General features: G+C 35.7%; 1 protein-coding gene across 3 annotated transcripts; it reads left to right on the top strand.

The window, feature by feature from the left end:
* The first annotated feature begins 3,786 nt into the window (after nt 1-3,786).
* On the top strand, nt 3,787-13,357 carry LOC131542138 (translocator protein-like). 3 transcript variants are annotated; one of them, XM_058778502.1, is made up of 5 exons: nt 6,765-6,866; nt 9,270-9,321; nt 11,602-11,775; nt 11,925-12,063; nt 12,316-13,357. In XM_058778502.1, the coding sequence occupies exons 3-5, from the start codon at nt 11,603-11,605 to the stop codon at nt 12,490-12,492; spliced, it is 489 nt and encodes a 162-aa protein (XP_058634485.1). In that variant the 5' UTR covers nt 6,765-6,866; nt 9,270-9,321; nt 11,602; the 3' UTR covers nt 12,493-13,357. The 3 variants fall into 3 exon arrangements, with proteins under 3 accessions (XP_058634487.1, XP_058634484.1, XP_058634485.1); XM_058778504.1 differs by lacking the exons at nt 6,765-6,866; nt 9,270-9,321 and adding an exon at nt 3,787-3,805; XM_058778501.1 differs by lacking the exon at nt 9,270-9,321 and having other exon boundaries at nt 6,720-6,866.
* Nucleotides 13,358-13,746: the final 389 nt, after the last annotated feature.

Here is a 13,746-nt window from a genome sequence, read left to right as displayed (position 1 = left end):
AACACACACACACACATAGCCTACAAAAAATATTTTGTGCTAAAAGAAGCTATTGCACCATGAATCGTCTTCTATTCATTTTCACAAAAAGATCATATGTGACCCTGGACTACAAAACCAGTCATAAGGGTAATTTAAAATATATATATATTTAGATTAATATATCATAAACTGAATAAACAACTGAACCATTGATGTATGGTTTTTAATTATAGGACAATATTTGGCTGAGATACAACTATTTGAAAATCTGGAATCTGAGGGTGCAAAAAAATCTAAATATTGAGAAAATCGCCTTTAAAGTTGTCCAAATTAAGTTCTGAGCAATGCATATTACTAATCAAAAATTAAGTTTTGATATATTTACAGTAGAAATTTGATAAAATGTCTTCATGGAACATAATCTTTACTTAATATCATAATGATTTTTGGCATAAAAGAAAAATCGTTAATTTTGACCCATACAATGTATTGTTGGCTATTGCTACAAATATACCCGTGCTACTTATGACTGGTTTTGTGGTCCAGTGTCACATATATCTGATATTTAAATATATTTTCTGACCGTTTAAATGTTTTCTTATTTATGGTAAAGTAACCTGAGGTTTTATATCAGTCTTATGGCATATCCTTTTCAACCTCAGATCATTGTTTACTGAGGCTGATAATATATAATTATGAAATGAATCCACACTGTAAATCTTAGTCCTTCTCAGACACAGCATACAACTAGAGTAAATGGATACATCAGCTTCAGGTATCAATTACGTCTGTCAGCCTGTAAAGAGCAACATAACTGCAAGTTTGATCAAATTGAAGTAGTTAGAGGCATATCAGTGGGATAGAATAAGTTTGTTTTACATGGAACACGATCTCTCATTGTGGCCAGATCACATGATTTCACAATCCAATCCATTTCCGATATATTAAATCAGTCTCGCATTATGGAAGTAAAATGGGTTGTGAATGGCAATTTGCATTGACTTTCTTGTTCAAGTGCACGATCGCCCCTTTCAGGGATTTAACCTACAACCTCAACATAACAAGCTTAGATATAGTTAACCATTACACTTTTTCTTCCCAGAAAGTGTGATATCCAGCATTTTGAATTCAACTAGCTCAAGACATATATGATATTTTTGATTGAACATCCCCAGATGACCACAGACAATATAGGGAAACATTCGAGACTTTTAATTTGCAAATAGCATTGCTTTAATCGTAAGAAACAGTGCTTTCGTCTGAGAAGATAGCACTATAAAGAGTAGTGAAAAAGTCTTCAACATATTCATTAGAATCCAGTTGAGGCTCAGCGTGTGGAGGCTCAAAGAGCTCCAAATCATCAAACATGGCAGAACTTTCGTCAGGAGCAGAAGAGGAGTCATTGTCAAAGAAAATAGTCCACTTTCTCTTTTTTGAGCCTGTAACATAAGACAGAAGTTCCTCAGAATCAAAGGCTGCAGCTTCCATGTTGTGGCTAGTGATGACATCAGGATTGAGCTTGTCCTCTTCTTGCTCTATGACGGCATCAGTCTGTTCATTGTATGCATCAACAGAGAGGCCTGGTATTTCAAACATATCCTCATTTGCGTGAGGAGAAGGTGTTGAGAAATCCAAATTCTTAAGAAGCTCCTCAAATGTATTATGAGGCACAGAGAAGGATGGATTCTTCATGTTGCTGCTGTCATCAGCTCTGTTTGTCTCATCCACATTAATGCCAAGATTCTTCACCTTATCCTTTAAGCTGGCAGGCCAGAAGGGCGGTGGAAGGTTGTAAACACCTAATAATTTCAGTGGACCAAACTCCTGTAGATTTGGGGGATCCCAGATCAAATCTAAATATAAAAAACATAACAAGCAACCCAGTATCTTTTTCACCTTTGTGCTGATAAACTGCATTGGTGTGATATTTTTGTTGAGAAATTACTTTCAGGTGTGATAACACCAGATGGGGTCTCAATTGCGTCAGATCTTGGAAGGGCCATATTGTGGCTGTTAGATGGCACCTCTGCTCTATACTGCTGTGAGGGAGGAGGTGGAGATGGTAGTGGGCATGGAGGTGCCATGAAGTCATTTTCAGTCATGGCGGGTCCTTAAAATTACACAATGCCATAACATGCAAAAATCATTCAGTGAGATTTAAATTATCAATGTAGATACATTGAAGAAACATGTTATTCCAAAAAAGTTATTAATAATCATAATTCATATAAGATTAAAAATAATTAATTAGCTTACAAAATAACTTATTCTTTATTTAATAATTTACTAATACAGAAAGTTGTTTTGAACTAACAATCACTCACTGATAATTTGTTTGGTTTAAATCAGCCAGTTCAAGCAGGAAATCATGTCCTCTTACCATTATTCTGGCATATTTGAGGTGGTGGAGAGCAAGAAGGCATCTCGTTCCCTGGCTCAGGCTGGGAGTAGTCGTAGGAATTCATTGAAAAGTATATATTTGTGAAACAATTCGTTCTCTCATATCAGAAAAGACACAAGTGCTCATTTGAAATTGTTAGCAGCCCAGTTAGCCTTCAATATTCTCATCTGCTGTTAGTATGTTGAAACATTCCTTTTATGATATCATAGTTGCTAGTTTAATGGCTGCACACTCTCTTAGAAAAGTTCAAATACAAACAAAAATTCAGAAAAATACAAAAGTATTACATGCAGATAGAGACAATATACAGAGTACATTTGCTAAAAGTTTTTTAATTATTGCATGTTCAACATTTAATATTTTTTATTTTTAATGTTTTGCATAAACCATTTTAAGGAGTTAGAATAATAATAATAATTATGCTAAAATATCTTTATATCAGTTGTAGCTATATGCATAGTTTTATTTCATTTAAAAAAAAATAAATCTAAAATTTAATTCTCAGTCATGAGGTTAAACCAAAGCACAAGTGTGTTTTCTGAGATTGGCTGATTGCAAACATCCATATAATTGAATTTTAATTAACAGAAATTGCTTTCACAAAATAATCACATAGCATAAATTATAAAGCCATTTGTTTTTTATTTATTAAGCTTTTCTTTCTGTCTGTCTTCCTTTTTTTTTTTTTTTTTTTTTTACATATTTGACCACTAAATGACCACATCCAGTTCGAATAAACAATCTAAAACAATAACTGAGGAAATGTCAATTTTGGTTTACCAAGGAACTGTGATACACAGTAGCCTATTGTGCATATTTTCATAAAGTAGTGTTTTGAATGAATCACAATAATAATAAGGCTCTGCAAATTTCTAATAGCTAGTGTACATTATATGTTACTTGTCTACAGGTAAAAAAAAAAAAATGGTTTGGGGAAGAATTTAATAACAAATAGGTTACTTTATCTCTCATAGAAACAGTCTATTAAACACATGTAAGTATCCTACAGAGCAGGGGCGTTTCCTCCGAGGAGGCAAGGGAGGCAGTCTCTCCTCTCCTCAAAATTGGATGAGAAAATAATCGATATTACAAAAATAAAACAGCGCAAATATGACTAAATATGACATTAAAAGTCTAAAAGTCACTCGTTTTTATAAAACAACACTGTCCAACAGCGACACCCGCGCAGGTTAAGTTACAGCAGAGGCTTGCCTCCCTTCAGTACATGGATTTACAACAGAGACCCCAAAGCAAGCGTGCCGTCACATTTCTGGAGGCTCATTGAGATGAATCGCTCTATAATTGGATATTATCGGTTATGATTGGATGTGATTGGTTCATGCGGTAAATCCCGCCTCTTGTTTTCGCGCGAGCTCTCGGTTTTGAATGAGGAAAATGATGGCGTTATTGACTAATTATAAAGTAAGTGAGAAACTCTCCCGCTTAGATATCACTGCTTTGTGTCATGTCAAAATGAAACATGAAATGGCTTGAAAACGTGATGACTTAGTCAGTCAATTCAGCTTGATGAAATGATTAAAGATGTATCTTCATGCCTGTGACAATTTTTGTGACAGGGCTTCTATGACGATGACCCGAAAATAAGTTGACTATTTAAAAAAACAGCTGAGCATCAGTTCACAAATAAAAAACGGAGTGTCTACAAGTGCATAGCCGCTGCTATTTACACTAACTCTCCCCACCAACGTGTGATTACAAAGCATTACAGAAGACAGTTGTCGCGTAATAGCTCCAGTAGCGCAGATGGTGAAATACGTGTTGAAGTCATGTTTGACGCAATCGACCCGGATTCGAATCTGCGTTTTGTACCTTTTCCCCCTACCTTTTCAAATCAGACATCACGTCGGAAAGGCATGTATTAATGAAGGAAATAATCTAAAAGTTGAACTTTATCGGGTAGGGTTAGGGTAGGTGTAGGGAGGGATTTATTGTCCCAATAAGGTGACATCCATTTAATAATTGGAATTAAAATTATAATTTACACTCAACATGTTATTACTGCATACTGTTTTATAATGCACTACAATACTGAGGTGCAGATAATCGCCACTGTTTGCAATAAGTATAAATAGCAGAAAATCTAGCTGTAAACAGATATTGCTATTTGCACTTAGTGTAAACATTAAGTGTAACAGGGACATGCCTTTTTTATATACTTTAGATTGTAGATACCGCACACCGCTACTACACAGGGAGTCATGTTCATGGTCTGTAGTCTGCATTCTGCATGTTTGCACGTTTCCTTGGTGCTCTTACCCAGACAAAACAAGGGAATATACATTTTCCATAAGATCTTCGTCTTCATTTGCATATAATATTCACATCTGCACATTATTCAGTAAATATACATATACACACATTACACAACAGATATTTATATATTTTATTGTGAGTGACAGGGTTTTGTTGTCGTCTCTGAGGCAGTAAATGGTTCGTCATCGATTTTGGCAGCTCTCTTAGTCAATTGATATTTGACACATAATATGTCAAAGCTAATTTTCAAAACTGACATCTGTTCCAGCGCAGCGCCGCGATGATCTTCTTGAACACACCATTCAAGCATTACTATGCTGTGATCGTTTCACAACACCAGGAAGAAGCGGCAGCTGTTTACATGCCTCTCTCTGGTGGCCAGCGTTTCAGTTGTATTGTTTCTACATGAGAGCAGCCTGTACTTGATATGGGGTTAGATCTCTGCCATAATTCTGAGCGCGAAAGATCATATTTTCAGCACGCAAAAGTGTATTTTGCACGCGCGTGAACTGAGTTTTGTGGAGAAAATGTGGAAGTGAAAAAAATGCCTTATATTCAGATGTGCATAATTATTAAGCAGGTTTTCTTTTACAGATAAAATGAGCCAAAAAAGATATTTAACTCAGACTGAAAGTCAAAAATTATTAAACGCCGAAGAAATATTCAAAACTAATGTAATACTAGAAATTGCAAAGTTAAGACATGACCATTGAACAGCAAAATGCTCAGTGGGTCAGCAGAGTCAGAAAAAAACATGTGGAGAAGAAAAGATGCATGTTAACTGCAAACATAAGTACATACATAGTAAATAATTATTAATAAAAATAATAATTAATATTTAATTAATAAATAAATATTAGAACTGTTTATATATATATATATATATATATAATTTTTTATTTTTTTACTTTTTTTATTTTTTATTAATTAAACAGAAACACTGTTAAACTGTTAAACACTGTGGAACAAATTACATTGTAACATTGTACATAACATTAACATGTTTATAGTATGTTTTGCCCTTCTGTGCCTCGGCTGCACGAATGTACCGCTGTGATTTATGATGCTGATATATGTCGTTTTTCCCACCGTGTCCGATATTAAAATGAGTGCAACACACTTTGCAAAAGGCGTGGGCGTTGTTTACATGGCTTCGAGACAAGAAATTAAATTCTTCCGTCCAGCTGTTGTTAAATTTACACTAATATTTTTTTCTTCGCTGGAGCACCACCTGACTCTTCTCCTTCCATTTCTACCACTGATGGTAGATTCAACTTCCCGCGTCTATACTTGCCAGAAATCTACAGTGCAACTGGGTTGTAGGTTGCCAGATTGAGGTCACAAATGGTTTGAAATTTGTGTATTGTGTCGATTGTGTGAGGTGATGTGTTGGGTGATGCGTTTCATGCAAGATCTGGCAACTGTACAGCCTTGGAATAAAATATTGATGTGATTATTCATATTAGATTTGGGTCATACGAATTACGGGAGTTTCCCGGGAGAAATAACAAAACGTGAGGGGGGTGGGTTGATGGGTGTGAAATACGGGAGACTTCCTCAAAAAAACAGGTATGACAGGTATGTCTGTAATAGAGATTATATAGATTAGTGGTTCTATAGTATTTTGTAGTACCGCTTGCGTTCAGTGTAGACACCATACGCCGTTATCTATTGTGGTAATTTGCAGTTTGTGTCAAAAAGTTGTTGGTTTAGATAAATAGCTGTATTCTGTATGTTTGACTTGTGTATGACAATTGTCTTCCAAATACGCAAATTTTGAGCTTCTGGTACAATACTTGGACATTTCCAATATGGCAACACTGATCGTCGTTTAGAGAGCACTGCAGGGCGGGCATCAGGGGAGCAAGCTAGTGAAATGTTGCATGCGCAAAAGAAAAGGTCTGCACACATCCAAAAACGTATTTTAAATGCAAAATTGATTTTCGTTCGCTCAAAGTACTTTCTTCTTTGCGAGAAGAACATTTTCTCCACAAAACTCAGTTCGCGCGCGTGCAAAATGCACTTTTGCGAGCTCAAAATATTATCTTTCGCGCTCAGAATTGTGGCAGAGATCTAACCCCATAATATGCACGCCCACCGTCGTTTACACAAAATTATATCATGATTTCAAGATCACTCCAGACATAGAAGGCCATCGAGACGTCTCTCTTCACATAACATCGAACAGCGCTTCGACCTGTCACTTCAGGTAACGACAGCAGCGTTGATATTTAGTACAACAGGCAAATTGCTTCGCTTTTTCTCTTATTAGTCCGTCGTTTGAATTTGTGAACAAACTTCCACCCTCAGCATAGCGCGTTAAATAATGTTCTGCAGAGCGCGTGACTAACATTATGCAAACCCGTCATGCTGTTTAACATTATTTGCAAGAAAACAAATCTATTTGGGTCTTTGCGACGTTCTCATCACTAACTTATATAAAACAAACACAGTTTTGTGAGTCGTACAATACGTGCGTGAAGTCGTTCCCACAACAGCGGTAAAGTTAGTTTGACTTTTGACATTCATTAGACATTCGTTTTTGTTGTTGTTGTTTTTTTTTTTACCAATTAAACTTGCGGCTGTTATGTTTTGAGCCCAAACTAACTCAGTGTGCAACGTTTACGTTGCACAATGCTTAATTTTAGATTAATTTAAAAAAATTAATTTAATAATAATTTAACTACGTGACATTATAATACTAAAACATTCGGAAAAACATCCCTGTTATTGCACAAAGCTCCGTTTTTGGAATTAACATTTTATGTGTTTTATAATAATTTTACAACTTTCAATGTATGCAATAATATAAACCATTAAACGACAACACCATTAAAGGTATCAAAACGACTGTAAAATATTCAGAATATTATTCAAGGCTTGGTTTTCCAGATTATGCCTTTATTGTTTTTATATACAGTACTAAAACCATATTTTTCATATGTTTAATATGCTGTAACGTTACTTACTTAACTTAATTAAACTCCAACACCTTTTGAGATAAAAGTATCAAACCTATTCAGAATATTAATACTATATGGAGTGTATTGAAAATCTGAAATAGCACAAGTTTCCTGTAAGGGGTAGGGTTAGGTGTAGGGTTGGTGTAGGGCAATAGCATATACAGTTTGTATAGTATAAAAACCATTACGCCTATGGGATGTCCCCACTTTTCACAAAAACAAACATGTGTGTGTGTGTGTGTGTGTGTGTGTGTGTGTATACTGGTTTTTGTGGTTTACGGGGACAAAATTTGTATAATGACATGGGAATGACAGAGGCATTACAATTTGAAGGTGGTTTATGAGGACACTGCCTATGTCCCCGTAATTCAAAAGGCTTAATAAACATACTAAATGGTGTTTTTTTTAAAATCTAAAAATGCACAAAGTTTCCTGTAAGGGGTAGGTTTAGGTGTAGGGTTGGTGTAGGGCAATAGCACATATAGTTTGTACGGTATAAAAACATTACGCCTATGGAGAGTCCCCACAAGGATAGCAAACCAGACATGTGTGTGTGTGTGTGTGTGTGTGTGTGTGTGTATGGTGTTCAAGTTTAATGTATTTAAATGGGTTCAGTACTGTCTAAAAAAACTGATTAATATTCTGAAAACCAAAGTTGTGCATAGGGAATATTATTTAGAGATGTTTACAGTTGATATGATGCCTTTATTTCAAACAGTGTCAGAGTTTACTGAAATTAAGTGGGTACAGTATATTAAGCATTTGAAAAATATGGATTCAGTACTGTATATAAAAACAATAAAGGCATAATCTGAAAAACCAAGCCTTGTAAAATTATTATAAAACACATAAAATGGTAGGCTAATTCCAAAAACGGAGCATTGTGCAATAACAGGGATGTTTTTCCGAACATTTTAGTATTGGTTTTGTATTATAATGTCACATAGTTAAATTGTTTAATTAAATTAAATGGTTATTTTTTTCACTTTATTTATTTTATTTTTTTTTTAGAAATTAAGCCTTGTGCAACATAAAGGGCATATATTTATGTCTATCTGAGTTAGTTTGGGCTCAAAACATAACAGCCACAAGGAGTTTAATTGGTAAAAAAACCCAAATGTCTAATGAATGTTAAACGTCAGACTAACTTTACCGCTGTGTTCCACGGAAGGACAAACTGAACTGGCAATGAACCAAAACTTTATTTGTTTTAAATCATGAATTCTTAACAAATTGTTAGAAGTTCACACAATTTAATTTAAAACAGACAACGTTTTGATCGTGTAGGATAGCATGTCCGAAAACTAAAATATTTTTGGACAGCTGTTCAACTTTACTGTTAAAATCTATGTTTACTATTTTTTATTATATTAGTTTGTTGTGCTACAACCCGAATTCTGGAAATGTTTGGACGTTTTTTAAATTTGAATAAAATGAAAACTAAAAGGCTTTCAAATCACATAAGCCAATATTTTATTTACAATAGAACATAGATAATATAACAAATGTTTAAACTGAGAAATTTTACAATATTATGCACAAAATTAGCTCATTTAAAATTTGATGCCTGCTACAGGTCTCAAAATAGTTGGGACGGGGGCATGTTTACCATGGTGTATTATCATTATCTCCTCTTATTTTCAAAACAGTTTGAAGACGTCTGGGGCTTGTACCATGAAGCCGGTTTAGCTGGCTAGCCAGGTAAGTTTCAGTTTAGTTTGTGCCAACTCTGGGTTTTTGGTACCATGTAAGTGGTTTGGCTTTTAGCAGTGTTCATCACCATAGTAACTTATGCTCCACAGATAACCTCCTCCGGGGCAGGTTATGTTCTGGTTTAGAGATCTCAAACTGAAAAGTGACATGTCTCTGACGCAATAAAGCCACTCCTCCAGTTTCTTTTACTCCAAATTAAAGGACGCTACATAGTAAAACATTTTTAAAGATAAAATTATCTGATTTTTAGAGATGATTATTTTTTTTATAATTATTTTATATTATTTATATAATTATTATACCCTTAATCCATTACACAAGTCAGCTTAGTTTAATAGTAATTATTAAGCTTTTATTTAAAATCAATGTAAACATATAGATAATATAGATAATATGCTATATAAATAAGTTTTAGAATCAGTAGCTTTAAACATGACTGCATATGAGCTTAGATTTTTAAGTGTTTTTATATAAATATTATCAACTCTATAAACTAACTTTACAACTTTTACTTGCACTTATATGGTAAGATGTTTTCTTTAAGTTTTCCTCTTTCATAGATAGATCGTTTCATGATCGTGCTGTGTAAATGTGTTTAAATTCTTCGTATTGTTCAGTCTTCGCACTGACTCTCTCACAAGAAGTGAATCATAGTTTTAAGGCATGTGATTGGCTGCTCATTACTGATGTCACACTTTCATGTGCACACACTCCATTAACTCAGGATCAAGCCTGAGTTGACAGAGAAAGTTGATGATCAGCTTCATGGTACCAACAAAGCAGGACTGGACTGGTTTGGTTTTGTCAACTCAAAACTAATCCTGTAACCCTGAGTTTGTTCAGCCACCATCATGGTACAGGCCCCTGGGCATCAAGGTTATGAGTTTCTGGAGTTTTGGTGTTGGAATTCTACTACGAAGCCATGCTTTTGTAATACCTGCAGTATGTGGTTTTGCATTGTCCTGTCACATGTCGTCTGGAGGGGAGCATATGTTGCTCTAAAACCTTTATATACCTTTCAGCATTCATAGTGCCTTCCAAAACATGCAAGCTGCCCATACCGTATGCACTTATGCACCCCCATACCATCAGAGATGCTGGCTTTTGAACTGAACGCTGATAACATGCTGGAAGGTCTCCCTCCTCTTTAGCCCGGAGGACACGGCATCCGTGATTTCCAACAAGAATGTCAAATTTGGACTCGTCTGACCATAGAACACTTTTCCATTTTGAAACAGTCCATTTGAAATGAGCCTTGGCCCACAGGACACGACTGCGCTTCTAGACCATGTTCACATATGGCTTCCTTTTTGCATGATAGAGCTTTAGTTGGCATCTGCAGATGGCACGGCAGATTGTGTTTACCGACAGTGGTTTCTGGAAGTATTCCTGGGCCCATTTAGTAATGTCAATGACAGAATCACGCCGATGAGCGATGCAGTGTCGTCTGAGGGCCCGAAGACCACGGGCATCCAACAAAGGTCTTCGGCCTTGTCCCTTATGCACAGAGATTTCTCCAGTTTCTCTGAGTCTTTTGATGATGTTATGCACTGTAGATGATGAGATTTGCAAAGCCTTTGCAATTTGACGTTGAGGAACGTTGTTTTTAAAGATTCCACAATCTTTTTACGCACTCTTTCACAGATTGGAAAGCCTCTGCCCATCTTTACTTCTGAGAGACTCTGCCTCTCTAAGACATCCCTTTTATAGCTAATCATGTTACAGACCTGATGTCAATTAACTTAATTAGTTGCTAGATGTTCTCCCAGCTGAATCTTGTCAAACTTTCTTGCTCTTTCAGCCCTTTGTTGCCCCCGTGCCAACTTTTTTGAGACCTGTAGCAGGCATCAAATTTGAAATGAGCTCATTTAGTAGAAAAAAGTGTAACATGTTCTCTATGTTCTATTGTGAATAAAATATTGGCTCATGTGATCTGAAAGTCTTTTAGTTTTCATTTTATTCAAATTTAAAAAAACGTCCCAACATTTCCGGAATTCGGGTTGTAGTTTACCTAACAGTAGTTTACCATAATCATATTTTAATATTGTACTGATATTTTGTATTTATATGTGAGACTTGCATCAAGCTAATGTTGTACGATTACATTTGTTGCGAGAGAAGGCTGTTGTCCTAATTTTATTTACTGCAAATGAGCCCTAAGTTACTGTTGGCCTGCAGACAAGAAGGGTGCAGAGCAAATACTCTAAAACAAATGTGTTACATAATGTAAATGCTAGGCAACCTTAATTTGTCATTTTGCATTGAAAGGATGTGGATTCCTATGCTGAGTTTGACTGCCCTTCCACACGTTGGTGCGATACTTGGAGGTTTCTTCACACGGAAGGAAGTGAAGACCTGGTACTCCACGCTCAACAAACCCTCATGGACGCCACCTAACGCTGCCTTCCCAATAGTGTGGACCACTCTCTACACTGGCATGGGGTTTGTTTAGACACTTCTCACTTACTATAGTTTATATCTGGCACTTATGCATTTAGTAACTTTGAAGAAAGTTGTAGTTAGGTTTAAAAGTTAATGAGTAACTAAAGGTACCTCCAGATGGTGTAAATGATTTTCTCTTTTTTTTAAAGCTACGGTTCATACCTTGTGTGGAAAGAGCTTGGAGGCTTCACCCAGGATTCACTGGTACCACTGGGGCTCTATGGGACGCAGTTGGTGCTTAATTGGGCCTGGACCCAGATCTTCTTTGGCGCTCACAACATTAAACTGGTGGGATGTTATCATGAGTTTCAAAAATCCTACTGTTATTTCAGTTAAAATACTTGAGAGGTAAACCAGGAAACAGTTTCTCTGCATATAGTCGTGAGATAGTATCAGAGATTTTTGTGAAAACTCATTTACTCACCCTAATGTTATTCCAAACCTGTATACATTTATTTCTTCTGATGAACACACAAAAAAATTTATATAATGTCTTATATGGTTAAATATAATGGTGTTCTGTTCTTCTTTCATATCCAGGCAATGATAGAGATAGTGATGCTGACTGGCACAGTGGCAGCCACAATGGTGTCTTGGTATCCCATCAGCCGCACTGCAACACTTCTCATGGTACCATACTTGGCCTGGCTTTGCCTCGCTACAAGCCTCAACTACTGCATTTGGAGAGATAATCCAGATCCCAAAAAAGATGACTAAAGTCCAAGAAAACAAACACTATTCTAACTAACACTGACTAGAACAAAAATGCAACCATGTTTTTTTTTAATTTTTCTTTTTTGCCATTTTGAAGTTTAATAATGAAGAATTTAGTTTATTTTTTATCTTCACTTAAAATTTTGTAATATCAGACAAATTCACAATGTGTCTTAATTATAAAAGAAGGAAAGGCAATAAAATGAGAACATTCTAATGCTTCTATTATATAAATCCAGTCCATCAGTTCACTTAAGTTCAGCATTTTACACAGATCACTCTACAGGCTCTTCAAACTCAAAATGTCTCTGATTGTTAACAGAAAAATGTTCTGCTTGCTTCCTTGCCTATTTTTTATTAATAATGTACATGTATTTTATTTCAAACACCAAGCTCTGGTCTTAAACCTTTGTGGCTGTGCAAGGGTGGTGGTTTGGCAAAGTATTTATCATCTAGATATATTTTGTGAACATAGTGTATGTCATAGTACAGACCGTATTATCAATATTATTATTTCTCTCTCTCACCACCAGAGGTCACTATCTCCCGGATTCAATTCCCCAAACTCCACTCACCTCATTATTGAGTCATTTGCCCCAGCTGTTTTCCTGATTGCTTTCCCTATTTAGGCTTCCTGTGTTTTCTGTTCAGGGCTCATTTGTCTCACTTTTGTGCCAGGTAATGCCTGTGATTTCTGTCTGCCCTGTGCCCCAACAACAAGCTAATTAATAGTACTGGACATGTTTCTCTGTCTCACTAATGGATTTCAAGGTCAAGGTAACCTTAGCCTATACCATTCAAGTATTATATCCAGTTGTCTTTCACAATATATCAAATATTTTCCGTGGTAATAAATTATAAAATAAGACTTACAGTGCTGCTTGAAAGTTTGTGAACCCTTTATAATTTTCTATATTTCTGCATAAATATGACCCAAAACATCATCAGACTTTCATATAAGTCCTGAAAGTAGACAAAGAGAGCCAAATCAAACAAGTAAGAGAAAAATATTTTCTTTGTCATTTATTTATTTATTGAGAAAAATGATCCAGTGTTACATATCTGTGCTTTGCAAAAGTATGTGAATCTCTTGGATTAACAGTTAATTTAAAGGTGAAATTAGAGTCCATCTGTGCAGAGGTGTTTTTAGTCGGTGCAATGACTATCAGGTGTCAGTACGTGACCTGTTTTATTCAAAGAACGGGAATCTATCAAAGTCTGATCGTGTTTGTGGAAGTGAATCATGTCACGAACAAA

The sequence above is a fragment of the Onychostoma macrolepis genome, chromosome 06 (genome assembly GCF_012432095.1).
Source record: "Onychostoma macrolepis isolate SWU-2019 chromosome 06, ASM1243209v1, whole genome shotgun sequence".
Taxonomy (NCBI): domain Eukaryota; kingdom Metazoa; phylum Chordata; class Actinopteri; order Cypriniformes; family Cyprinidae; genus Onychostoma; species Onychostoma macrolepis.
Note: the sequence above shows the minus strand (reverse complement) of the source record. Positions and strands in the feature narration are given on the sequence as shown.